This window comes from Myotis myotis, unplaced genomic scaffold (genome assembly GCF_014108235.1).
Source record: "Myotis myotis isolate mMyoMyo1 unplaced genomic scaffold, mMyoMyo1.p scaffold_m19_p_20, whole genome shotgun sequence".
In the NCBI taxonomy this organism is placed as follows: domain Eukaryota; kingdom Metazoa; phylum Chordata; class Mammalia; order Chiroptera; family Vespertilionidae; genus Myotis; species Myotis myotis.
The window spans coordinates 15,445,093-15,471,639 of record NW_023416325.1 but is presented as its reverse complement, the minus strand read 5'-3'; the positions used below and the strand labels follow the sequence as shown (position 1 = coordinate 15,471,639).

At 44.0% G+C, this 26,547-nt stretch overlaps 2 protein-coding genes across 8 annotated transcripts in view; one reads left to right on the top strand and one right to left on the bottom strand.

Annotated features, from left to right (window-relative positions):
* The window catches only part of HVCN1 (hydrogen voltage gated channel 1), a 26,672-nt gene extending 23,229 nt beyond the window's left edge, over positions 1 to 3,443 (top strand). For 5 of the 6 annotated variants that reach the window (XM_036354091.1, XM_036354094.1, XM_036354092.1 and 2 more), the window contains 2 exons: positions 703 to 934; positions 2,858 to 3,149. In XM_036354091.1, the coding sequence (XP_036209984.1) occupies positions 703 to 934; positions 2,858 to 3,126 (501 nt within the window). In that variant the 3' untranslated portion in view covers positions 3,127 to 3,149. Of the gene's footprint in view, positions 1 to 702; positions 935 to 2,857; positions 3,150 to 3,301 lie in introns of those variants that run through there. The other variant, XM_036354096.1, reaches the window with a different exon arrangement.
* TCTN1 (tectonic family member 1) lies at positions 2,747 to 26,547 on the bottom strand. 2 transcript variants are annotated; one of them, XR_004974888.1, is made up of 16 exons: positions 26,265 to 26,547; positions 25,371 to 25,491; positions 22,230 to 22,360; positions 21,008 to 21,159; positions 19,412 to 19,499; positions 17,641 to 17,750; positions 16,168 to 16,188; positions 11,696 to 11,833; positions 10,808 to 10,933; positions 10,333 to 10,418; positions 9,651 to 9,791; positions 7,994 to 8,156; positions 5,621 to 5,746; positions 4,594 to 4,738; positions 4,279 to 4,387; positions 2,747 to 3,730 (listed from the first exon to the last, which is right to left on the bottom strand). XR_004974888.1 is itself a non-coding variant. In XM_036354090.1 (15 exons), exons 1-14 carry the CDS (start codon positions 26,482 to 26,484, stop codon positions 4,595 to 4,597), a joined length of 1,767 nt encoding a protein of 588 aa, XP_036209983.1. In that variant the 5' UTR covers positions 26,485 to 26,547; the 3' UTR covers positions 2,747 to 3,730; position 4,594. The 2 variants fall into 2 exon arrangements, 1 of the variants encoding a protein (XP_036209983.1); XM_036354090.1 differs by lacking the exon at positions 4,279 to 4,387.

Below are 26,547 nucleotides of genomic sequence, written 5' to 3'. Positions count from 1 at the left end.
CAAAAAATTCCTTCTCCATGGCTTCCAGGGAAAGGACTTTGGGGGGGGAGGGGGGGATCATTAATCATGACTCAAGGAGTTAGGGTCATGGTCTCTACTGATTGGTTGGCGCTAGGGTAGAGGGTAGTTGATCACTGTTTCTGGTCCTGATGTCAGCCATGGAGTCATTCTGTCCTGATTGGGCAAGGACATGTTTGGAGGGATTGCTCTGCTTTCCTGGAAACTGAGGCCAACATGCTTCTCTGTAGTCTGATTGAAAATTCTGTCTCTATAATCAATAGACTTGTTCTAAGACTACTAGATGCTGACCAGAACCTCACTGTTCTGAGGGCTTAATGATTGAGCAAGGTGGGTGAGTCAGGGTGCTGGGTGAGAGGCGAGTTTGAGTCAAAGGGAAAAAAATGAAAAGGCCCAATGAAAGAAAATAAGGTTTCTGCATGGTTATAGTATTGCTATGCTAATAGGCACGGCGGATGTTTTCCAATCCGCCATCGCCCAGCTGTCCTTCAAAGAGCAGAGCCCTGTCTGCTCTTCCCACTGTTTTACCAGCCCGAGAACAGGGCCTGGTGCTGGCAGCGGCTTGGGACTGGTCAGTGAATGAAATCTCTCTCTGGCAACCTGACAGGTGCACTCGAGGCCTGCTGGTCTGTGTGACCTGCCCCAGCCCGGACCTGCTCTCACTGTGCTTCCTGTCTCCTTCAGGTGTTCCACTACATAAGCATTGCCATCTTGACCTTCTTCATGATAGAGGTTTTCTTTAAAATATCTGTTTTCCGCTTCGAGTTCTTCCACCACAAGTTTGAAATCCTGGACTCTGTTGTCGTTGTGGTCTCATTTGTCCTCGACATCGTCGTCCTGTTCCAGGAGCATGAGTTTGAGGCTCTTGGCCTGTTGATTCTGCTCCGGCTGTGGCGGGTGGCCCGGATCATCAACGGTATGTCCCCTGCACCCCTGGGTGGCAGAGCAGATAGGAACGGGTGGCGCCTGGGAGTGGACACAGAGGCTGCAGGTCCTGGTTTCCAGGTCGGTTCCCTCTCCTCCCCGCCGTCTAGAGGAAAGTGAAGTGGTCTGATCTGGGGTCCCACCACCACCTCTGTGGCTAAGACGGACACCGAGACATGTGCTCTCAGAGGAACTACCTTTCTCCTTTAGGCCCTATTTCTATTAGACCAGTGGTCGGCAAACCACGGCTCACAAGCCACATGCAGCTCTTTGGCCCCTTGAGTGTGGCTCTTCCACAAAATACCACGTACACTGCGATTGAAACTTCGTGGCCCATGCGCAGAAGTCGGTTTTCGGCCTGTGCGAGTCTATTTTGAAGAAGTGGCGTTAGAAGAAGTGGGGGGGTGTCGGTCGGTCGGTCGGTCGTTCGGGCGACAGGAGACACGGCGCAGGCGGGCCGCGGGATACGCAGCGCGGGGGAGGCATGCGCGATTCATGCACGAGTTGAGTGAGCCAGTCAGTCAGCAGTCTCATTGCGCAGTGGTTAGTGCTAGTCGCGTCCGCAAATGGCGCACGTGACAAAAGATAGACAAAGCAAGTATACAAGATGAGTGTGGATGGGAGAGTTTGAAGGGGTCGACCTCAGCGAACGTACCTCAATCAGATTGAGGACGTTTTTAGCAAAGGCCAGCTTAGGAGTACCCTAATTAAGTTAATAACAATGTACCTACCTATATAGTTTAAGTTTAAAAAATTTGGCTCTCAAAAGAAATTTCAATCGTTGTACTGTTGATATTTGGCTCTGTTGACTAATGAGTTTGCCGACCACTGTATTAGACTAATCACACCCTACCCACCTGGGGAGGGGCCTCATCCAAAAGGGATGCAAGGAAGCTGAAAAATGGTTTACGCTAGATCCTGCCCCCTTTGAGAAAAGCACAACATGTGTTAGTGTGATGAAGGCTCTGAGAACTGTAGTATTTTCCAAATTGACCAATCTGATACTTTCTGGGTATGTAATACCTATTCACATGCTGTAGACACTGGCTGTGGAGCACACACTTGAGGAAATACTGCGTATTTTAGGTAAAAAGCCTATGCCTTGCACACCCTGTTTGTACAGGGAGCCTCTATCTCAGAGAATTCATGTTTCTGCTGTGACTTTATTTTATTTTTATTGATTTAAGAGAGAGGAAGGGAGAGAGAGAAAAACATCTATGTGAGAGAGATTGGTTGCCTCGAGCACATGCACCAACTGAGGCAGGGATAGAACCTGCCCTTAACTGGGAATCGAACCCGCAACCCGTCAGTGCTCGGGCCAACACTCTATTCACTGAGCCACACCAGCCAGGCCAGCACCTTTGTGGCTTTTGCACACACTGCTGCCAGGCAGTGCTGTGGTGAAGAAGCTCTGTGCTAAGGAGCTCAATGCTCATCTGTTCAGTGATTTTTTTTTTTTAATATATTTTATTGATTTTTTACAGAGAGGAAGGGAGAGGAATAGAGAGTTAGAAACATCGATGAGAAAGAAACATCGATCAGCTGCCTCCTGCACACCCCCTGGGGATGTGCCCGCAACCCAGGTACATGCCCTTGACCGGAATCGAACCTGGGACCTTTCAGTCTGCAGGCCGACGCTCTATCCACTGAGCCAAACCGGTTTCGGCGAGTGATTATTTTTAAGGATTTTTCAGCCCCTGGGAACCAAAGAGAAGTATTTCACGAGATCCTCAGAAATGAGTCGCTCAGAAATGAAAAATCTGACCCTCCTAGTTCAGATGCCTTTAAGCAATGACTGTTTTACTTGTCTGTCACCACTCTTCTCAACTGTATACATTTATAAGGAATACAGATTTTTTTTTTCAAGTGGTTAAATTAGAAACCAGGATCATTGAGACCCTCAATTATTTTTCAGGAATAATTATCTCAGTTAAGACACGTTCAGAACGGCAACTGTTGAGGTTAAAACAGATAAATATGCAATTGGCTGCCAAGATCCAGCACCTTGAGTTCAGCTGCTCTGAGAAGGTAAGAAAGCACTTCTGGGGAAATACCACCTGTTGGCAGTTGCCCACCTCAGCACAGTGCTTCTCACACCAGGCCTTCGTTCCTGTGGGCCTTGAGCCAGGAGCACCCCTCCCCCTGGCCAAGCCTTCCCTGTCCTTGCCTCCTTCCCAGAGCTAGGCTGGGCATCCCTCCTCTTGTCACTGGACCCCATCTGACTGTGGCAGTCACCTTCAGCGGGCTGACTCCACAAGCTTCGTGGCCTGTCCTCGTACCAGGGCTCACGGAATGATGGTCACATCCCTGATGAGACTCAGAGGTAAATTCAGTTATTTCTCTGCTTTTGTAATAACAGGAACAAGAAATTGGAAGACTTAACAAGCTACTGAGACAGCACGGACTTCTGGGGGAGGTGAACTAGAGGCATCCCTGCTCCACTCCAGAGACACCGCCTCACGGGCTGTGGCTGTGAATGAGACGCGTGGGGCATCTGCGGGACAGGGCTGGTCTGATGTCTCTGCCTCCTACCCAGCTTGGATCCTGGAGGGACAGTCTTCCGGAAGGCTCTCTCTCTTCCTCGGTGTGACCGAGGGCTTCCCATCCCATTCCCACCTGCACTGTATCACAAATGTATCATAAGCTGTTTCTCATGTTGAACACTTGACTCTTGCTTGAAAATGTACAACAAAGCTGGACAGTCACTAGTTGTATACAACATTTAATCTCATCAAATGCAGTTTTCACGTTCTACGTGAATACTGAGGCGTTCTTTCATATGAGCACTCTGAAAGACAAAAGAAAAAAAAGGAAGCTACCTTAACAACCAGCCCATTCAGGAAAGGCCTTTTCTATTTCCAAGCTGTTCTGAACAGCTTGTTGTAGGGCAGTTCCCCAAGGAGGCTGTCCTCGGGTTCCCACCCCCTCCTCCGCATCATCCAGCTGCATCACCCAGCTGCTAGCTGGCTCCACCTCGTTCTGCCACCTGACATTTTTCTCAATTACTGTACAATTAATGTATAACATAAACTCTCTCCTTCCCCCGGACCCTCCTACTATATTCCTTCCAGCTTCAACTGCTTGGAACTGCTCTGTGGCATTCCACACCAGCCCACCAGTTGGAGAGCTCGCTAGCGACAGTGCCTGGTACAGAAATGTCAATTGGACCCAAGACTCCACTCTAATTAACATGACATTTGGGGGAAGACCCCCTCCTGAGGCCTTGTATTCTATCTGCATGAGCTTATACAATAGTTCGCTATTTTTGTACTCATTTCAATGGGACTTGAAAGAAAACCTGAACTAAAAACAATGATTATTTTAACAACAACTCACATCAAAGCAGGAGGTGAGTGAACTGGATAAGCCCTCAATGCCTTTGCTACTTCAGAGTCTGTTCTCTCTACCGTCTTCCCAAAGGTGCAATTTGGTTTCCACGTAGGGTCTGTGTGTTGAGAGTTTTGGAAATTACCAAGATCAGATCGTGCCCCATTTTAAAGTCAAACCAAGTAGAATAAAATTTCCAAAAGGAGGGAAATGAGTGGGGAGGGGAGGTGTACTGGTCTGGAAGTCTAATAAAATGAGATGTTGCTGAGGGGCCCCACAGCCACTCTGTTCTAGAGGTGTAGCCTCCTTTCTTTAATGACTTACGTCAAACAAATGGGAAGAAGAAATTGAAGGGCAGCTTGGCATTGATGGTTGGCCGAGCTCTGAAGCCTGCCACTGCAGGAGCAGACACATCCACGAAAGTAACCGCAGTGGAAATAAGAACCGTCCTTTCTTTTCCGGAGTTGGTCTGTAATAAAAAGCCAGGGTGGTGTAAGCCTTGCCGCCGTGTGTTACCGGGATAACAAAGACAGGACATCTTTCATTCTCTTCCTCACCGACCATTGTTGGTCCGTTCAAAAATCTGATAGGTATGTGGAGGGCTAATCAGCCATTAACTTAGATGAAATAACTTTTACCCAGCTTGTCCCAACACATCAATGTCAATCACAACTCAATTTTCCTAAGAATTTTAAAGATCAAATCTAAACAAGCGTGCTACTGTGAATAAAACCCTTGTTAGTGGAGGTTTTTCCTCTAAGACTTAGAGTCTAATCAGCGGTTCTCAACCTGTGGGTCGCGACTGTCAGAAAACACATCCTGCATATCAGATATTTACATTACGATTCATAACAGCAAAATTACAGTTACAAAGTAGCAACGAAAATAATTTTATGGTTGGAGGTCACCACAACATGAGGAACTGTATTAAAGGGTCGCGGCATTAGGAAGGTTGAGAACCACTGGCTAAGTGAAAGAAAATGACTGCTACAATGTTTTAAGAATCCAGATTGTTGCCCTGGCTGGTTTGGCTCAGTGGATAGAGTGTCGGCCTGCAGACTGAAGGCTCTCGGGTTTGATTCCAGTCAAGGGCACATGCCTGGGTTGCGGGTTCAATCCCTAGTAGGGGTCATGCAGGAGGCAGCCGATCAATGATTCTCTCTCATCATTGATGTTTCTATCTCTCTCCCTTCCTCTCTGAAATCAATAAAAATATATTTTAAAAAAATAATCTAGATTGTTTCCATTTTAATTATAATATTTTTCACAAAATAATAAATTTTACTATCACACTTGAGTTTTGTCTGGACTTGGGTCTTAACCTATACCTTGAAACTGAAGTTAGGCCTACCTTAGGATATGAGGATGAAATTAGATTTGCAGTTACGTTGACTATTTTAGCCTGTGGGTTCAGTAAGGATCCGTACTTAGTCCACTTCACTTCTATAACCAAAGCCAGTGGGAGCTGGCAGACATCCTACAAAACAAAATGCTGTTAATCAGTTTGACTATTACGCCAACTGCAAGTCAAACTTAATCTTCAGTTCAGAGTTTTAATTATAAAATGTTTCACATATTACAAAATGTTCTGAACAAGAGAATGAATAGACTCTCAAAGTTCAGATAAAAACCGCTTAGAGAAAGCACATATTTTAAAGTACTCAATGCTCCAAAAACATTTTAACACCTAAAGCACAATTTTTCCATTCCTTCCAATTCCTCTGATTTCTAAAGAGGCCAGCATCACCTGGGAGTTGTAAGCCCAGTGCATGTCTGTAGAACCTTCAGGGCCTTGCCTGCTCTAACTTCCTCTATCTGTTTACAGCGACCTCCAAGGTACTTGAGGAGAGAAACGGGCATTGGGTGGGGAGGAGAAAGAGAGGATGGTATTATTAACAAATTAAACCCAATTGCATATCATGTTAAAATACACTTACAAGAAATGTAAGTGCCTTCTTTTCATTTACCTAATTTCATCAATTGGCAATTAAAGTGTTACACTGGGTTTATAGGCAGAGTCTGAGTTGTCAAAAATACTGCCAACTCTCCACCAGAACAGAGTGCCTCCATGGAGCTGCCAGTTCAAACTGGACGCTGTGGGAGCTGGGCCTGAGGCCTCTGCCCCAGGGCCTCTGTTTGGGCAGCCCCAGGGGGAAAACGGTTGGTGGGACTTCCCGATCTTTTTCCTGCCTCTAGACCAGCCGTGGGCAAACTACGGCCCGCGGGCCGGATCCGGCCTGTTTGAAATGAATAAAATTAAAAAAAAAAGACCATACCCTTTGATGTAATGATGTTTACTTTGAATTTATATTAGTTCACACAAACACTCCATCCATGCTTTTGTTCCAGCCCTCCGGTCCAGTTCAAGAACCCATTGTGGCCCTCGAGTCAAAAAGTTTGCCCACCCCTGCTCTAGACTCTAGACCTCTACAGTTGGCAACTGTGATTACTGTTGAAGCTGCATGATGGTTAGAAGGGATTCCGTTGTATTATTCTATTTTTGTGTATGTTTGAAATTTTCCACAATAACAAGTTTTTAAAAACACATCTCTTCAAGGCATGAGAAGCTAGCAGGCCTGCTAAATTTGTGCCTGCCAAAAAGGCACTGGTGGGATCCTTAGCCTGGAACTGCCTTTGAAGCAATTTGTAGGCTGAGAGATCCTTGACTATCCTGTTATTAGGAGAAGATGCAACAAGCAGCTGGTATAACTGAGCTTAGCAGATGCTCTCATGTCTGCTTCTACCTGGGTTTCCTGAAAGGTTGGCCCAAAACCCACCCCAGGCCCTGAGCTCCCTGGACCAGCACAGACCCTGGCAGTGCTAATGTCCTCGCTGCTGCGTCTCCTCCCAACCTGTTTCCCTTCTGAGGGGGAGGTAATAACTGGATGTCTTAACCCGTCTCCAAGAAGCCAGAAGCAATCTGCCTGGTTCACTGAGGCAGCAGCGCTGAGCCAAGACTTAGCAGCTGAACAGCAGGGACTGAGCAATCACCCGTCTCTGGTAGGAAGGGCGGGATCCAAGCTGGGGAGGCGTCCTCACCCCGTCCCCATGCTATAAATATGCTAGCAGATAATGAAAGGCCTGAAGAAACTGTGACAAGAAAAAGCTGGGCAATTAAAGGATAAGATGGAGAGCACACCTCCAGGCATGGGGGCCAGCCCACACTGACTGCTGAGACAAAAGGAAAAGGTGGGCAGAAGAATCACATGTGATCAGGAACCCATTTATAGGATGTCAAATTCCATTAAACTCTTGGGAACTTTTGAATTGAAAGCTCTCATGTGGGCTGCCGTTATAGACCAGGGAACAGCTCTGTGGATGAGAGGATGTCTCAATCTCTTTGAGACAGTCCTCACACTTGTCTCATATCCAATGCCTAGAGGCCTCATGTAACCCCAACAATGACAGTAGGAATGGTCAGGTTCCCGGTTATGGAGTAACCACGAGGCACCATGAATATTAATCACCTCATTAACTCAACAATCCCTATGAGGTCGGTACTATAGCCATCATTCCCACCTCACTGACAGGAAAGGGCCCAACCCCACAAAATCAATGGCCAGTGACAGCAGTGTTAACAAGGACAAAATCAGTATTCAAGGTCCGGGCCCATCTGATGATAAATCCCAGGCTCCGGCCCAGAGCCATCTACCTCCCACGGGGTGGAGGGGCATGGAAGAAAGAGAGATCGCCATTACGTGGCCTTCAACTTCTCCCCCCGTACCTTCGTGTGGGGTGCCTGGGTGATGAAGTGGACAGGCACCCAGTCCGGCACATCCTGGGCCTGAGAATTTCCAAAAGAGGCCACATAATCTGGGAAGCCCTGACCCTTCAGCAGGCTCTTCACCTTCTCCACGACAAGTGGACACGTGATCGTGCTGGTCAGTCTTTGGAGAAGGAAAAAGAAGTCAATCAAATGAGGCTGCTGTTCACACCAGCACTGTCCACAGGCTCAACAACACACATGCTCTCTGCGGTTTACTTTCTCTCTCTCCAAAAGGGGCTTGTTTGAAAGAAGCCAAACTGTTTCTAACTTTGAAACATAGTCGTTGGCCAAGGAGATGCATACAAAACAATGTTTCTCAAACTGCGTTGCATCAAGAGGCTCTGTACAAGAAAGGTTCCATGGCCAAAAGTTTGAGAACTATTGCCTACCCATGTCCCTCCTGAAGTACACTGGCATATTAAAGGCTCTGAGAAGTCCTACAGTAGGAACATGTTTTTAACTTTAATTGGTATTTCCCAAACATACTGAATCATAGACCTACTCCTACTGACATCTTGTGGAAATGTATTCTGAACCCCCCTTTCACAAATGCTGGTCTAAAATGATCAGAACTAATAACGTAAGCTCTGGTCAGGGATCTTAGTGGTTAGAGCGCCATCACAGGTTCAATTCCCGGTCAAAGGCACCTACCTGGGTTGCAGGTTTGTTCCATGGCCCCAGGGCATGTGCAGGAGGCAACCAATTGATGTTTCCCTCTATTTCTCTCTCCCTCAGCCCCCCTCTCTCCCCCGACTCTCTCTAAAAATGAATGGAAAAAATATCCTTGGTGAGGATTAACAACAACAAAACAGAACTAATAATGTAAAAATGTAAATGGCACATACTGGTCTAACCAAAATAATGACATAATTATCCTGGGGAGTTACAGGGTCAGAAGGGAGTGGATGGTGGGGTAGGGGGTGAAAGGGAATAGAGCCAGATTTTCATCTTCCATAGTGGGAACTCAAGAAATAATCTATAAAACTAAAATATCAAGAAATAGCGTTACACGCAGGCCATTTAAAGATTTGAAGGTAAATTTCCAACAAATCAGCTATAAGAGTTACTACCTCTGGGGTGGGGCAGGTGAGGGTAAGAACTGCTATTTTAGACTAAGCCATGCAGAGCCATTTGACATTTTACAGTAGACGCGTGTTTGATAATAAAAAGGTAAATTAAAAGCAGAGCACACTCAGGCTTCCTCTCACTGGGCTTGCTATGTTGTGTGCAGGATGTTAAAATGCAGACCTATAGCAAGGACTTCTAGGGGAAGTATTTTTGCTGTGAACTCAAGTGCTATGCAACCTCGAAAACAAAACATACAAAGCCTTGAGGTTTTTATTCCACTCTATTTGATTTGAAAAATGGTTGTAATAGTTTTCCTTTGAACCATGACACACGGCTTATGGTTCTGAAAATTAAAATAAAAACTATATTATAATGTACTGTCACTATTGCTACTACCTATTAATAATCATAAGGTACATTGTAGCTTTCACAGGCACTCCCATCAGCTGAGGCAAATGTCTGATTGAAAAGGTGGCGGGGGGAAGCGGGATGTTTTATTTTCTGATCAACACATGCAAGTTCCAACAGAAACAAGTCACTCCCTTACCTTAGTTTACAGCCAGACTGCATATTGTAACCAAATAATACTGGGGTCCGAATCCCCTCTACTGCCAAGCAGTCTTGCTCAGCTGTGCTACGAAGAATAGTAAGTTGTCCATATCTATTCATGGTCTGAATAATTCCAGACTTTCATGGAGAGTTAAGGGATAACCACCCAGTAGGACAGCATCTGGTTCTCAGGAAACAGTGGCACACGTGTGACTGAGACATGAGGGAGACCCAAATATCTCTTCTCCGGCCTCTGGGGATATGACAGCTATTTCCCAGGAGATGGTAAAAGCAGTTATAACTATTTTCCTTGATTGGGTCCTCCGAAGAAAAAAATCTTCAGAAACTGGCCCTTCAAAATTAATTCGAAGTTTTCAAAATCACTAAATTTGTTTGAATCTCTGTGAAATTAAATACATCTACATCTCTGTCAGCTTTTTGGGGTTAAGACTGTCATTATAACCATTGACATTGTCCTGGGTCGTGCTGTTCCACCCCTAACCTCCAGTCTCCAAGGAGCCCCACGTGCTGTGTGGCCAGACCAGCCCCTCTGGAGCCACCAGGGAAGCCTGTGGCCGAGACCAGCCCCTCCAGCCCACAGGCCCCTCAGCGATAAAGGGAAGCGTGGCCCCGCCACGTGGACAGGGAAATCAACCTTCTCCACGGAACCAAAAGGATATCCTTTGTGAGGCTGAAATCCAGCATCCAGCGGGAGGCCCGCAACATAACCAGGGTTTCCACTGAGAGGAACTGGCTTTGTATTTTGCTGAAAGACAATACAGAAAAGCCCCCACGTAATTCTCACTTTAACAAGGAAGTGGCAGGGGGTAAATGAAATGCTTTTCAGAATAAAATCTGGAATTACCGACCAATAAAATAATTTCTCCCCTACTCCGAACTATAAATGTGTCTGCCGAGGGTAGGAGTGCATCATGCTGTAAAGGGCAAGCTTGCATGCAAGGACTCAGTCCCCGGGGGAAAGGATGCAGGCCTCGGCCTGCTGCCTTACAAACCCAATGCTATGTGCAAGCCTTCGTTCAGTGCAAGGGGTTAGGTGTGGCAATAGTTGTAAACTGAGACTATGTTTTTCACTGACAAGTTAGGGTTTCTTTTCACTTGGCAATGAGCTACTTGTACAAAACTGATCAATCTTACCTGAATAAAATGAATTTCAAACTTTTGCTGGAGTGGAAGCTCTGCGTCGCTCACTGTCCCCAGAAGGAGAGAGAGATCGGCTTTTGTTACTTCACCTGCTTCTGTGTATGTGAGACTGTACTTTACCTATAAACGAAAACGACACTCCAAATACACCTGTTCCCATGACATTTCTGTAGCTGTATTAATAACTCAAATAAACTATAGAGAGGAGGCTAATGCTTTCCCATTTCTCCACTTGAAGCTTTTCTCTCCTGTCCAATCAGGTAGGGGAGGTGTTATTTTGGCATCACCCCTGCTGACAAACAGGGTCATGTGAGCCTCTCCGTACGCTTAGTAAGTTCCACATCAGCTGGCCTGGGCAGAATATAATCAGTCTCTCTCTGCAGTGGAAACATTAAAACAAAACAGTGGCAACAACAACAAACTTTTATGTATCCTTGTAAGTCACTGGGTTTATGGAGAAAAAGCACAGGTGATTACTTCAGAGACAAAGAGGTATCCTCTAAGGCAGTGGTCGGCAAACTCATTGGTCAACAGAGCCAAATATCAACAGTACAACCATTGAAATTTCTTTTGAGAGCCATATTTTTTAAACTTAAACTATATAGGTAGGTACATTGTTATTAACTTAATTAGGGTACTCCTAAGGCTTAGGAAGAGCCACACTCAAGGGGCCAAAGAGCCGCATGTGGCTCGTGAGCCGCAGTTTGCCAACCACTGCTCTAAGGGGACAGCAGAAAGGCAAGCAGGAGGCCACATCAAGAAAAGCAATACCACAGTGTGGGCCAGAGCCCCTTCTGAAGGACGTCCAGTTGAACCCCTCGGGACCGTGCAGTTTGAGTCTGCCACAAACTGATGGAGCTTTCAAAGCCACCGGGCCCCTACCTCTAGAACGACCTTGGTGCAGACTTTAACAGCCCCAGCCTCTTCAACAAGAACCGGCTCCAATACGTGCGTGTCTGCCAGCCGGGTGAGCGTTTTATTTAGAGACTGAATGACGATGGACTGGACAGTGATAGGGACCTGCAAAATAAAGAAGTCCTGGCTTACCGAAGATACTACAACAGAAGTGAACGGGTTAAAATAACAAAACACTTGAAACGAACCTCCACTGATACACTGCCAAGTAGGGAAAAGCGTGCTATAGAACAACAGGCTTGCTATGTAATTACACATTTGCAAAAATGTGGATATTTATATGTAAGTACATATATACGTTCACAGAGAAAATACTTAAGGATATAGCCAAAACTTTACTTGTGGTTACCTCTGAAAACATATGCTCACACACTCACACGTGTGTACAAATGTTCACAGCAGCATTTATAATAGCCACAAACTGAAAACAACCCACAGGTATATCAACTGATGACTGGATAAATAAAATGTGGTATACTCATACAAAAGAATATTATTCATCTATGAAAAGGAATAAGGGACTGACACCTGCCACAATATACATGAACCTTAAGCACGTGGTGCTAAACAATAGGAGCCAGGCACAAAAGGTCACATACTGTGTGATTCCTTCTACGTGAAATGTCCAGAATAGGCAAATCCACAGAAACAGAAAATATATTAGTGGTTGCTGGGCAGAGAGAGGGGGTTGGGGAAGAATGAAGAGTGGCTGCTAATAAGCACAGGGTTTATTCTTAGAGCAGTAAGAATGTCCTGGTGATAATGGTGATGGCTGCACTACCTTGTGAATATACCCCAAACCACTAACTTGTACACTTTTAAATGGTGAGTTTTATGGAGGTGAATTATGTCTCAAACACAACCACAAAAAACTCTCATCACACCATCAAATGCATGTGTATGTTATCACCTCCAAAACTCAGCTCCTATGGATAAATGCCCTCACTCTGTACGCACACATGCACATTCTCCAACAGTCCCAGGCACACCCTGTAGTATGTGGGTGTGGCTGGCAGAAACCAAACGGTCTAGGTATTTATTTTTTAAATATATTTTTATTAATTTCACTGAGGAAGGGAGAGGGAGAGATAGAAACATCAATAATGAGAGAGAATCATTGATTGGTTGCCTCTTGCATGCCCCCTACTGGGGATCGAGCCTGCAAACCGGGCACATGCCTTTGACCGGAATCAAACCTGGGACCCTTCAGTCCAGAGGCTGACACTCTATCCACTGAGCCAAATCAGCTAGGTACAAACGGTCCAGTTTAAACAAGCTTTGGAAAAACCAATGGGAAGCCGAAACCGGTTTGGCTCAGTGGACAGAGCGTCGGCCTGCGGACTGAAGGGTCCCAGGTTCGATTCCGGTCAAGGGCATGTACCTGGGTTGCGGGCACATCCCCAGTGGGAGATGTGCAGGAGGCAGCTGATCGATGTTTCTCTCTCATCGATGTTTCTAACTCTCTATCCCTCTCCCTTCCTCTCTGTAAAAAATCAATAAAATATAAAAAAAAAAAAAAAAAAAAAAGAAAAACCAATGGGAAGAACAGACTCATCTACCAGCATCCACGGGAACAGCCACAAGAATGACAACGGCAGGGCCATTCTGGTCTCCTGCACGTCCCACTCAATCATCTCCCATCCCAAACTAAAGAACCAAAGCATCTATAATAACAAAAGCGTAATATGCTAATTAGACCGGACAACCTTCCAGATGACGCCAGGGCTGGAAGGGAAGCCGGGTGCCGGCAGCCGGGGAAAGGAAGGCTTACTCTTGCACAAATTTCGTGCATCGGCCTCTAGTACTTAACAAAACTATGGAGCCATAACTTAACCATCCACTGATGGTTCAACAGATACTGACAATGATTCTAGGTCAGCCGTGGGCAAACTACGGCCCGTTCAGCTGTTCTATCCGGCTCGCAGAGCCGAAAGAGCGGAGGGTTCTCTTGCTCTCCCCTCCGCTCCTTCACCAGCAGCAGTGTTAACATGTATTAGTTCACACAAACACGCCATCCATGCTTTTGTTCCGGCCCTCCGGTCCAGTTTAAGAACCCATTGTGGCCCTCGAGTCAAAAAGTTTGCCCACCCCGGTTAGGCTGTCATCAGGGGCTTCACTCAATGGGGAGACTGGATCCAATTTTTATATTCCTGATTCTCTAACAGACTTTGGAAGTCACTTTTGGGAAAAAAAACCTTAGCCCCTAGCTAGGTAGCTGTTGGTTACAGCATCATCTGGATATGTCAAGGTTGTGAGTTCAATCCCTGGTGAGGGCACATACAAGAACCAACCAATGAATGCATAACTAAGTAGAACAACAAATTAATCTCTCTCTCAAATCAGTAAGTAAAAATTTTAAATGAAGAAACCTCTGATATTAGTTGATATGCTTGTCTTTCAGAGCACAAACTCTAACGCCACACAAATCTGAGTTGGAAGTCCCAGCCTTCCACTTGCTGTGTGGCCACAGGATGTAGAGAGAATGTGCGTGAAGCCTGTAACTCAAGGCCTGGTACACAGAAGAGCTAGTCCAGTGCCATGGTCTCTGTGGCCAGACAGCCTGTCCCGGCTCTGCCACTTCCCTGCTGCATAGCCTGGGGCAAGTAATTCATCTGCGAATCACGTGACAGAGGGGCACAATAACAGGACCTACTTCCTAGGATTGCGGAGATGACCAAAGGACTTCGGACATGTGTAGCAACTTGGAACACTGCTTGGCGCACACTTCGTGCCTTTCAGTAACATCCCATTATTCCTCATAAAGGATCTTCCCTACTTGATTGAGCCAATCCCCTAGTCATTCATTCACTTAACATATAACCCAACACATACTAGGCACCGCCCTAGTACTAAGGACATATTGCAGACGGCCACTGCCCCACAGACAGTTCAAGCTTTGAATGGTAGGTTCAAAGCACTTTTTAGTGACTTAGAGGTATTTGAGAGCTAGTCCAGTGCCTTTCAAACTGGGTTCCTGGGAGCTGTAGAGGTTCCTCAGAGGGGCCAAACCAGCAGAGAGATGGAGAGGCCGGGCAGGCGGAGAGCTTCTGACACCACCCTTATTCCAACCAGGGGCTTTGGATTCAATCTATCTTGCACACTAGGCAGCGTTCTGGCTGAGATTTCATTTGAAGAAGCTCTATAACTAAAACAAGTTTGAAAACCCCCTTCACAGAAGAGGAAATCCAGGCCCACACACAGTCATGTGAAATTCAAATCACATGACTACTTCCTTTCAAATGTCTACCTCAAACACATGTGTGTCCAGAGCAGGGGTGGGCAAACTTTTTGACTCGAGGGCCACAATGGGTTCTTAAACTGGACCGGAGGGCCGGAACAAAAGCATGGATGGAGTGTTTGTGTGAACTAATATAAATCCAAAGTAAACATCATTACATAAAAGGGTACGGTCTTTTTTTTTTTTAGTTTTATTCATTTCAAACGGGCCGGATCTGGCCCGCGGACCATAGTTTACCCACGGCTGGTCCAGAGCCTTAATGACATCATCAGTGGGAGTAGGATCGTTGTCCCAAGTGCTTCCTGTGTGACAGACGCTGCACAAAGCAGCTCATGCGCATTGAGGCTTATCGCCCGCTTGACAACTGGGGGTGTGCGGAGCATGTTATATGAGAAAGTCATGGCAGAGCTGACTTCTGAATAAGGCTGACTAACCCCACAGGCTTTGGGATACTATGGCAAGGCCATCGCCTACATTCACAGACCCAAGAATAAGAGGTAGAGCCACACTCCTCCTCCTGACATACCTACAGAGACACTGGCCTCCTCACCATAGCCTGACAGGGCCCCTGGCTGTGGGGGGATAGGCTTGGAACAGAACCTGCCCACAACTAAATGTGAAGCTACACTGGGATGCTCACCTCTCACTGGGGAAAATGTCTCTATCCTCCTCTCCTCACTGGACAGACAGCATCCTGGGGGCTAGCCCACTCTCCTGACAAGAGACCAAGAAGGTATCAAGGGAGGCCAGAAAGCACAAAGGCCGATCACACCAACATATGACTACAAAAGGGTCATCCATGAAGTTTCCCTATTTCATTTCTGCTTGCTTTTTTTTCTTTTTGTTAACCCTCACCTGAGGATATTTTTCCATTGATTTTTAGAGAGAGTGGACGACAAAGGGAAAGACAGAGAGAAACACATTGATTGGTTGCCTCCTGCACACATCCCGACCAGGGGCCAGGCTGCGGAGGAGCCTGCAACCAAGGTTCATGCCCTTGACTGGAATTGAACCCGGGACCCTTTGGTCCACAGGCCAATGCTCTATCCACTGAGCCAAACTGGCTAGGGCTCTGCTTGCTTTTTGAGATGTGTTTTTGTTCTTGGCAGTAAGGTACTTTTCTAATCATAAATATAATCATTTCCAAAGGCTCAGAAATAAGACAGTGTATAATGAACTTTCCATTAAGAAATACTCTTACCTTTGTTTTTGAATTAGGTACCTAGACAGAAAGAAACAACAAATTTTGTTAAATACAACAACAACAAAAATCATTTTTATTGCTTTTTTTTTTTTTTCAGACTGGGGGTCAAAGGGCATATTCATCTTATTTAAGACTTCACAAAGAGGAAAACAGAATATCCTTAATCAAGACCTGCCAGCTATATCTTTTAGTACCTATGTCATAATCAAAGAGGTAACCTTACGTTTTCCTTTGATATTCACCTCCTCCAAAATGGAAGCTTAATAGAACAACCCAACAGAGCCAGGCTTAGGAAGCCTCTCTGCTTCAGGGTCATCACTCAGTATTTTCCATGCGGTCACCAGTGACACAGCCCCGTGAGGAAGACATGGCTCCCACCTGCCAGTCGCTCTCACTGCATTGTGCTCGCTGAAGGTCAGCATCCTTCACAGCCTCCTAAGTGGTCTTCCTGCCTCTAGCCCAAGCCCCCTCAAGGCCACACCCCTGCCTCCTCTACACAGCCAGAGCACTTTTCCTGAAGGCCTCAGCCTCCCTTCTATAATCACAGGACACCCACCCTTTTAGGCCACTGGAGCTTCGGGGAGGGAGATGAGTAGACCATTTTGGGGAGGCCTGTGCTGAAAGAGACCTGTGCCTGCGTGCCAGAGGGAATACTTCCAGAAAACTGAGAAGGCCAACTCGCTGGAAGAATTCGCAGGCCTAGATGGCTGACATGAGACGGGAGGGGAGAAAAAAGGTTAAACTTGACTCTGAAAACTGAAGCCCAGGTGGATGCTGATGCCATGGACCACTCTTCCACTACCTCCCAAAAAAGAAAATCAGGAGATCCGGGATTTCACAATAATCCCATGTTTTTTAAACATTAAAAAACATTTTCTCCCCTGCAGCCCTCCACATCATCCACCAAATGGGCCGGTGGCGTCTCTCATTTATTCAGGTCAGGCTCGGGTCCCTGCGACCAGGAGGAAGGGGCCTCTTCACCACTGCGGCCTCTTTCCCTCTCCCAGCAATCCTATTTCCTGCCCTTCCCTGGTTGCTTATTTCATCTGTCAGCCAGAAAGTGGATTTTCTATCCTTTTCTGGTCTGTTTCTCAGAGAGATCTCTACTTGGTGCTAATGTGATTATTTCTGTCACAGACATGAAGATGCTTTTATCATTGGTAAAGTTTTTGGTTATTAATTATTTTTTTAATTCAGGAGACAGACATTATTGGTTACCATCAAAATGAGTGAAAGAAAAAGGAAAAAATGAATAAAAGCAAAATATGAGCTAGCTAGATAAAAATAGAAATTATTTTAAGTGATTTTTCTCCAGTATGTTCAGTATCAGTATACCAAAGAACTGGAGACATTTTAAAATTTATGTGTCAATCATGTACTTAAATTATTCTATATTTGTCATATTTTAAAAGGGTACCAAGAACAGAAAATAAACCTAACGAATTAGCTTCACTTCAAAATAATTCTTACCCTCAAAATGTTAGGGCTGCTGTAATGAGCCATGCTCAGAGCTTCCATTTCTTCGCACTGTTCCAAGTTTATCCTTCTGGTGCACTTAACAGCTTGATTCATCAGAAATGCTGGAAATCATAACGTTCCCAAGGGGAAAAAATTAAAAAAGAAAATTTCAACTGTCCAATGGTTGCTATAAAATTGTAATAGAAGTAAAATTACAAAATACATTGATACAGATATATGATATGTTTAAAATGGGGCTTAAGATTTATTTTTCATATAGGCAACACATTCACATGATTCCAAATTAAAGATCACAAAAAGGTACTGAGAGGTCGCCCTTAGGGCCCTGGTTACCCAGCCCCCAGAGACACTCAGCATGAAGTTTCTTGTGTATCTTTCTGAAAATATTCTATGCAAATAAAAATGTTTAAAAGTAAATATATTTTTACTATTTCTTTCCCCTTTTAGAAACAAATGCACAATATATATATCCTGCCCTTTGTTTTTTTCACTGAACAATCTTGGAGTTCAGCCTGTCTCATCCTCCTCCCTTTTTCTTTTAGGAATAATTAGTAACCTACTATAGATATGCCATCATTTATTCAGCCAGTTCCCCATGATGGATGCTTAAGTTGTTTCAAGCTTTCCGTCGCAAACAATGCTACAATCTATTATTTTGAGCCAGAGTTTCTGTAGGACCAACTCCTAGAAGAACAGCAGGGTCAAAGGGCATATTCATTTGCAACTCCAATATATACTGCTAAACTGCTCTTCACAGAGACTGTACCAATAAATAGCCCACCGGCTCTGTAGATGAGTGCCTACTTCCCCACAAGCCCTACGTTCTTAAGCTTTGCAAGTCCATTAGATGGAAATGCTCTCAGTTCGGTTTTAATTCACGCTGGTCAACAGAATACATTTTCCTTCGCGTATCAAATGATGTTTCAGCCCTAGCTGGTTTGGCTCAGTGGATAGAGCGTCGGCCTGTGGATTCAAAGGTCCTGGGTTCGATTCCGGTCAAGGGCACATGCCTGGGTTGTGGCTCCATCCCCAGTAAGGGGTGTGCAGGAGGCAGCTGATCAATGATTCTCTCTCATCATTGATGTTTCTCTCTCTCTCTCTCCCTCTCCCTTCCTCTCTGAAATTAATAAAAAAATATATTTAAAAAAATAAAATAAAATAAAATGATGTTTCAATAAGCCACAAGCTATCACCCATTCTTGGCTGGCTTCTTCCTAGTGAGGCTGACATTAGGACGGGAGAGCCAGGCTTGCTGCCTCCCACTGCCAAGAGGATTGCTCCACAGTTCTGGGAAGCTCCTAAAAGGAGCAGCAGGGCCCGTGGGAAGCAGTTGTGTGGGTTGCATCCCTGCCCGCCCCCCCTCCACCTAGGTGAGCCTGAGCAAGAAACTGAATGTTTCTCAGGTTCCTCATCTAATGACAATAACTCTACCTCAGAGGCACTGAACATCATACCCAGCACACAGTGAGTGCTTAATGAACATCAGCTACTGACAAACTTTAGCTCTGGGGAAGAGAGAACTTTCCCACAGATGGAGGTGTTAAACAACTCAGTGGGCTGGTTCAGGTTGGGAGTCCCCATCCTACAAGTACTCAAGCAGTGAATGCATGTGGCAGGAAAGATTCTGGCACCAAACAACATAAACTTTGAGGCTTCTTTCAACTCTAAGACTCTGCTTCTAGTCATGAAGCCTGTTTAATTATGATTACTATAAATTTAAAATAAGCTAAGTTTGTTTTAAGGACAAAGAAAACTCTCTTACCTGCAGGGTTATTATCAGTGCACAGAGATGACGTAAGGGGGGAAGGAAATCTCAAAAATGAATCTGAAGTCTGCAGAAGAACCCCATACTGCAAAGAGAACCACCAATAGTTATGAAGTCATTCATTCAACATTTATTGGACACCTACTATGTGCCAAGCAGCATTTCAGACATTAGGAACACAGGGATGAGCAAAAAACAGATATGGTCCTTGCCTGAATGGAGTTTACATGTAGCTGCCCCATCCATTTCTTTTAAGGGTGCATGTTTCTTTGTATCCATGTTACTATATATTGCCTTTTTATTAAGGAATTCTTCTGGAAGGGTATATAAGAAGCTGACATAGGTGTCTGCCTCTACAGACAAGAACATGGTGGCCAGGGACAGGGGTGAGAGAGATAATTATTTTTCAACTAGAGGCCGGGTGCATGAAATTTGTGCACTGGGGGGGGGGGAAGGTGTTTCCACCACCACCGCTGCACTCGCCAGCCATGAGCCCGGCTTCTGGCTGAGTGGCGCTCCCCCTGTGGTAGCGCACTGACCACCAGGGGGCAGTTCCGGCATTAAGCGTCTGCCCCCTGGTCGTCAGTGCACGTCATAGCAACCGGTTGTTCCGCCATTTGGTCAATTTGCGTATTAGCCTTTTATTATATAGGATAGCAATACTTATTTAAATCACATTGAAAGGTTTACTAAGGAACAGATATAAAATAGCACACATCATCCCCAAGTCTATACAGCTAAATACAACTTTGAGAAGATTAGGCATCCCACCAAACCCCTCTGTTCCAGCAGCATGCCTTCAGCACTTTGCTACATTTCTTGAGGTGGAAAAGAACAAATTCTGCAGGATAAATGCAAGCTTACCACAGAATAAATGACTTTAAACCCTATGTCAGAGCCCCGGCTGGTGTGGCTCAGTTGATTAGAGTGTCACCCCGTGTACCAAAAGGTCTTGGGTTCGATTCCTAGTCAGGGCACATGCCTAGGTTACAGGTCCGATCCCCGGTGCAACTGAAAGATGTTTCTCTCTCACCTGATGTTTCTCTGTCTCTGTCTCTCTCTGTCTCTGTCTCTCTCTCAAATCAATGGACATGTCCTCGGGTGGGGATTAAAAAATAAATAAATAAAATAGCCAACACCCGTTTGGCTCAGTGGATAGAGCGTCGGCCTGCGGACCGAAGGGTCCAGGGTTCGATTCTGGTCAGGGGCATGTACCTTGGTTGCGGGCACATCCTCAGTGTGGGGTGTGCAGGAGGCAGCTGATTGATGTTTCTCTCTCATCGATGTTTCTAACTCTCTATTCCTCTCCCTTCCTCTCTGTAAAAAATCAATAAAATATATTTTTTAAAAATGCTTTAAAAAATAAATAAATAAATAAATAAATAAAATAAAAAATAATTCCTATGTTAGAATTCAACTACTCAATTTTAATTTTCATGATCTTTGATTTATAGGTACAAACATTAATTTTTTGTGTGCATTATATGAATTATATGTCTCAGGTAGCTGATTTTACTGGGAACATACTGAAAAAATAACTTATAAGGACAGGATATTTGCAACAGGATGAATAGACTTAGGTTCTCAGCCCACCTCATATTTAGTAGTATTTGGAACATCTGGTTCGTTTGTTAAAGAAACATCTGATTCTGTATTCAATGAAAAACCATGGAATGTTTTCATCAATTTATCAAAATTGTTTTCATCAGGCACTTCTGGATCAATAAAGGATAATGCAGGTTTATCTGTTTTTAGAAAAAGTATTTTAAATCAGTATAAAATACATATATATTATATACAGCGTATATAAAACTTTGAAAGTCTTAATAGCAATAAGACACATGAAAAAAATAAAATATCTTTCTCCATCTCTACTTCCCCCAAGATTTCTTGAATCTGACTAAATAAACAGGATCTTCAGACTTGGCCTGTTTCTCTAACAGTGTAGAAGCAATGGTTTCTAAAGCCACAGATAAATAGCACAACAGAAGCCAGTAATAATCAGTAACTTTCTCCACCCCAGATGGCTATGGGAATGAACGACCCTATTTCTACCCTCACACAGCCACCTCTGAAGTCCGGGAGAATACATGCTGTTTAGGGAAAGGTAGAAGGGAATAGGCTGGTAGGTTCACGGGGCCACTCTTATGTCAAAGAATGTGACAGTGATGGACCAGTCACTACTCCAGGTTACAAATCACAGAGCATTCCCCTAAGTGTTCACTTATAAGGGAGCAAAGTCAAAATATGAAGACATTCTGAAAAGATGATAAAGCTTAACTGGGTACAACCATAAATGTGTCTGATCTTTGGTAGCGCTAACATTTGACATTTTACCTGTGCTTTGGATCTAGTCACCTATTTGAGCCAAACGCTCAGATAAAAATAAAGATCCTGTTTTCATGCAAATATTCTAAGTAAAAATAAAAGAGAAAAAAGGAAATTGAAACTATAGCTGAACCTGATTCTCAATCATTAAACCAGGAGGAAATAAAGCAAAAAAACCCACAACTCTCATGTGCCTAAATAAATTTAGATTCCTATGCATGTCTACATATCATAAACACCTTTAAAATGAAGTATGAGACTTTAAAAGTCAACTATACAAGCAGTTCCTTTGCTTGTAAAGAAAATGTGCATGCCCACAGGTCTCTAAAGTTACTTGCAGTTGCCTAGGAAACGGCCTCAGAAGATACACCCTAGCCAAACCATAGAATGACTGCTTTAAATCTAACTAGATTGGACATTTTCCCATAAAAGATCTTTTAAAAGAAAAAAAAAAGCCAGAGTTTTACAAAGTATATCAAATACTCACAGTTTGTAATATGAATGCAGAAAATAGAAGGATTGATCTGGTCTACAACTTTAAATAGCCTCTGGGGCGGGTTTGCTGTTAAATTCAACGAATAGATGGCTGCTTTTTGGCTACAAAACTGACTATCACCCCTGAAAATTAACAAAAAATAATAAGACAAAGTTTTAAGGCATGTGCACACAATCTTAGCAAGATTCTTTAAAACTGTCAGATGCTTGTACTGTGTACTATGTTAACAACCACGTGGAAGATATTTATGAAAGTGTGATGCTAGAATTGAATCCATTTTTATTTAGTTTATTCAGTGTTAAAATGTTTGGCATTTGAAACATTTTCCTCTAACAGGAAAAATATTAAGACAAGTAGAATAACCTTCAAGGAAATCTTGTCAAGTATGAAATGTAGATCAGGGTATAATTTTGATGTAAATGAACCCTGCAAACTCTGACAGAATCAATTATGTAAAATTTTGCAGAACTTTTATAAGTAATCAGAAGGAACCTAAAATTCCTTTTCTTCAGAATAAAGCCATCTTCAAAGTACTGTGAAAATTAGAAAATATGAAGACATCTGAAAGTTTTGGAGCTTACAAGTTATACAGTCAGGTCTTCAACCAATCCCAGACTTGACAAACCCTAATCAATATGACACAGATATAGATATGGCGCTAGAGATATAACAGAAATGGGATCATATTCTACATACTGCTCTCAGGCCTTTTCTCACTTATTCTATATTGCCCAATATTTATGTCATCAAATATGTTTTTGCAATGTTATACTAAATGATTTCATTGTACACCAACTTATTAAGATCCCTAATTTCTTTTTAACCAATCCTCTACTGTTGGTTTAGGTTGTTTCTAATTTTCCCCGGTTCTTTATGATGCTATAATGACATCCTTGTACATACATCTTTATGAATGTCTCCAATTATTTCCTTAGGCTATATCCCCTGAAGAAGAATTGCTGGGTCAAAAGGTAGGTACATAATTTAAGGCTACTGAGACATATTGCCAGATTGCCCTCCAGAAAGGCAAGAGGCATCCTCACCAACACTGTAGCAAAGAGTGCTGTTCCCCCGGAATCTTGCCAAGATTGGATATTATCCAACTTATAAATATCCTTTGCCAATTTCATGGGCAAAAATCCGTTATCCAGTTGTTTTAATTTGAATTTTATAATTTACTGGCAAGGTTAAACATATTTCCATATGGTTACTGCTCACTGGTATTTCTTCCGTTAAGTTGCTTACTCATATCTATTGGCCATTTGTGTATCAGAATGTTTGTTTTTTCATTGATTTGTGAGAGCCCATATTTTAAAGAATCTCCTTTTAGTGTCATGTGTTATACATACTTTTTCCCAGTTAATTACCTTTCCATTTTATGGTCTTTTTGTCATTATAGAAGTTTTAATTGGTTTTTATAATCATAATTCCTTTTTTAAAATTGAGGTATAATTGACTAATTTTTTAAAATAATGAAATTGTCAATCTTTTATAGTTTGTGGGTTTATGCTTAAAAAACATTCCGTAGCCTAAGATTAACAAATGTTCACCTAGCCCAGCCGGCGTGGCTCAATGGTTGGTTTAGTGTTGACCTATAAACCAGGTCACAGTTCAATTCCCCATCAGGGCACATGCCGGAGTTGCAGGCTTGATCCCCAGTAGGGGGCATGCAGGAGGCAGCCAATCAATGATTCTCTATCATTGTTGTTTCTATCTCTTTCCCTCTCCCTTCCTCTCTCAAATAAAACACACACACACAACAAATGTTCACCTATATTTTTCATTCTTTTTTTTTTTATTTGATTTTTTTGTTGTGGTTAATCATCATCTGAGGATATTTTTTCCATTGATTTTTTTTTTTTTCAGAGAGAATGGAAAGGAGGGGGGAGATGTGAGTCACATTGATTGGTTGCTACTTGCAACCTGACCACCAGGACCAGGAATGGAGCCTGCAACCATGGTATGTGCCCTTGTCCAGAATTGAACCTGGGACCGTTCAGTCCTCGGGCTGATGCTCTATTCACTGAACCAGCTAGGGCCATTCTTTAATTTTTTAGTGTATTTCATTCTTCAACCTATTGGTAAGAAGAGTTTGCTATTCTTTTTTTTTTTTGCTATTCTTATTCAATAACCTCTTGGCTGTTCTCATCTGTTTAGTCTTCCAGATGAGTTTTAGAATCATTTTAATACAATATCCCTTTCCCATCAAACTAGAATTAAATTTATAAATTAAATTCTTATAAATTAATTACATAATTACTCCATCTCTGAATATGTTGGTCCCATCCTGAATAAACTAACTTCTTTAAGTGCTGCTGTTTTTCAAAAACCTTTGAAATCTGAATTAGAAGAAACAGATCACTCAGAAGAGATTCTTTTTTACCTTGTAATAGGCTAGGAATGTCGTTTTCCATTATTTTCCTACACAATGTGAACTGTGAGGACTCCTGCGAGATTTGCATATCAGAAAGGTAAAAAAACAAAGCTTTCCTGACCATCTCCTTAATTTGTTGTTACTATTACTATGTCCAAAACAAAAGCTGTAAAATTAAACTGCACCTTTCACCTAGGAGGCTATATATAACAGGAATTCACTATTGCAAAAATGATGCATTATCTGTTTACAAATCAAAGTGAAATGTAATTCAATCTCTGAACACAGATTTCCTTATACTCTTAAAAAAGTACTCTTGCCGTGGCCGGCTTGGCTCAGTGGATAGAGCGACGGCCTGTGGACTCAAGGGTCCTGGGTTCGATTCTGGTCGGGGGCGTGTGCCTTGGTTGCGGGCACATCCCCAGTGGGGGCTGTGCAGGAGGCAGCTGATCGATGTTTCTCTCTCATCGATGTTTCTAACTCTCTATCTCTCTCCCTTCCTCTCTGTAAAAAATCAGTAAAATATATTTTTTTAAAAAAAGTACTCTGTTTGCTCTTTTGACTGCACTATCATCTGGCTGGATGCAATAAGAGAGAGATACTCTTCTACATACTGGTTGGACAGCATGGCTTCTGAAGGATGCAAAATTCAGGAAATCAGGCTTGAGTTTTTCCGCCACGGGGGCGTTTTCATGGTCTTCTCAAAATCTTATAATCTTGGTCTAATTTTATCAAAACTTCATGTGTCACAAACTTACATGACAACTGGAACTGAGCAATCAGAAAAGACACTAAAATCCACGGAACTGCAATCAGGATCACAACAGCAGTTGACGTCACACTGTACTGGAGACAGGTCACAGACACACAAAGCGGCAACTACAGAAAGGAGAGAATGGATGCAGAGCGTCACAATCAGCAGGTAGTGACTGCCCCCTGCCACTACAATGCACCAAAAAAACCCTGTTTGGTACAAATATCCACTTGATTTTTGCTACTGCACTTTGGGAGAGATGAAGTGAAGATTAGTCAGTTTGAGCACTCCTCAATCCGGGGTTTCCCCAAAGTGGCTAGTCATCTGGCTCACCTGGAAAGCTGTCTGTGCTCTATCTACCTACAAAGACCCCGATTTGGTAAGCTGACTGTGAAACCCAGACATCTGTGTTGTTCAAAAATTTTCCAGTGATGCTGACCATAAGAACCATCCGATTAATATTGCAGACCCCCAGCCTCCTCTGATTCAGAGGAAGGACCCATTTAAGGCCACCAGGCATCAGGGTTCTGTGCATTCTCTGCATTTAATTTTCACAACTGCCTTGAAACTGCTGATTTAATTTCTTCTTTGGCTGCAAAGCTGCAAGGACTTCATTCATTATTACCTTTAGCATTAATGTTGTCCAGGACCACTGCAAGTACTTTCAAAGATCTGCTATTGTCCCACTTACGCTCTCTGAGCCTCGGTTTTCTCATCTGTAGGACAAGGATACTACCTGCCTCTAAAAGTTATTGAGAGAATCCCTATGAAACACTTGGGAATGCTTGCACAATAAAGTGTTCAATAAACGTTAACCAACATTATTACATCCTCACCCGGGCTCCCCCCTTCAGGATGGATCACTGTGGATCCCCTGGACCGGGCACTTGGTACCCACCGTCCGTGACCGGGGTGGGCCTGGGACCCGAGGAGGGTCCGGGGGCACTGGGGGTGCCCGGGGGCCTAGCAGACAAGGCAGGTCGGGGAGTCGTCAGGGCTGGTTCCGTAGAGTTGAGGCCCTCCGTTGTCACCACCAGGGTGGTCCCGGCTTGGGCGTTCACGGAGGCCCAGCAGTCCAGGAGCACCAGCAGGAGTCGGGGGAGGCCCCGCGGCCCCATCGTGCGGTCGAACCCCGCGCCGGCGGCGGCAGGGACCGCGTTGCCTGGCAACCACGGCGGCAA

Coding starts and splice junctions, on each gene's coding strand:
- TCTN1 (XM_036354090.1), bottom strand. CDS start 26,484: ATGGGGCCGCGGGGCCTCCCCCGACTCCTGCTGGTGCTCCTGGACTGC. Junction 16,189..17,640: donor GCAGCCCTAACATTTTGAGG/GTAAGAATTATT, acceptor CTTTCTGTCTAG/GTACCTAATTCAAAAACAAA. Junction 5,747..7,993: donor CCCAGGCACCCCACACGAAG/GTACGGGGGGAG, acceptor TTTGTTTTGTAG/GATGTCTGCCAGCTCCCACT.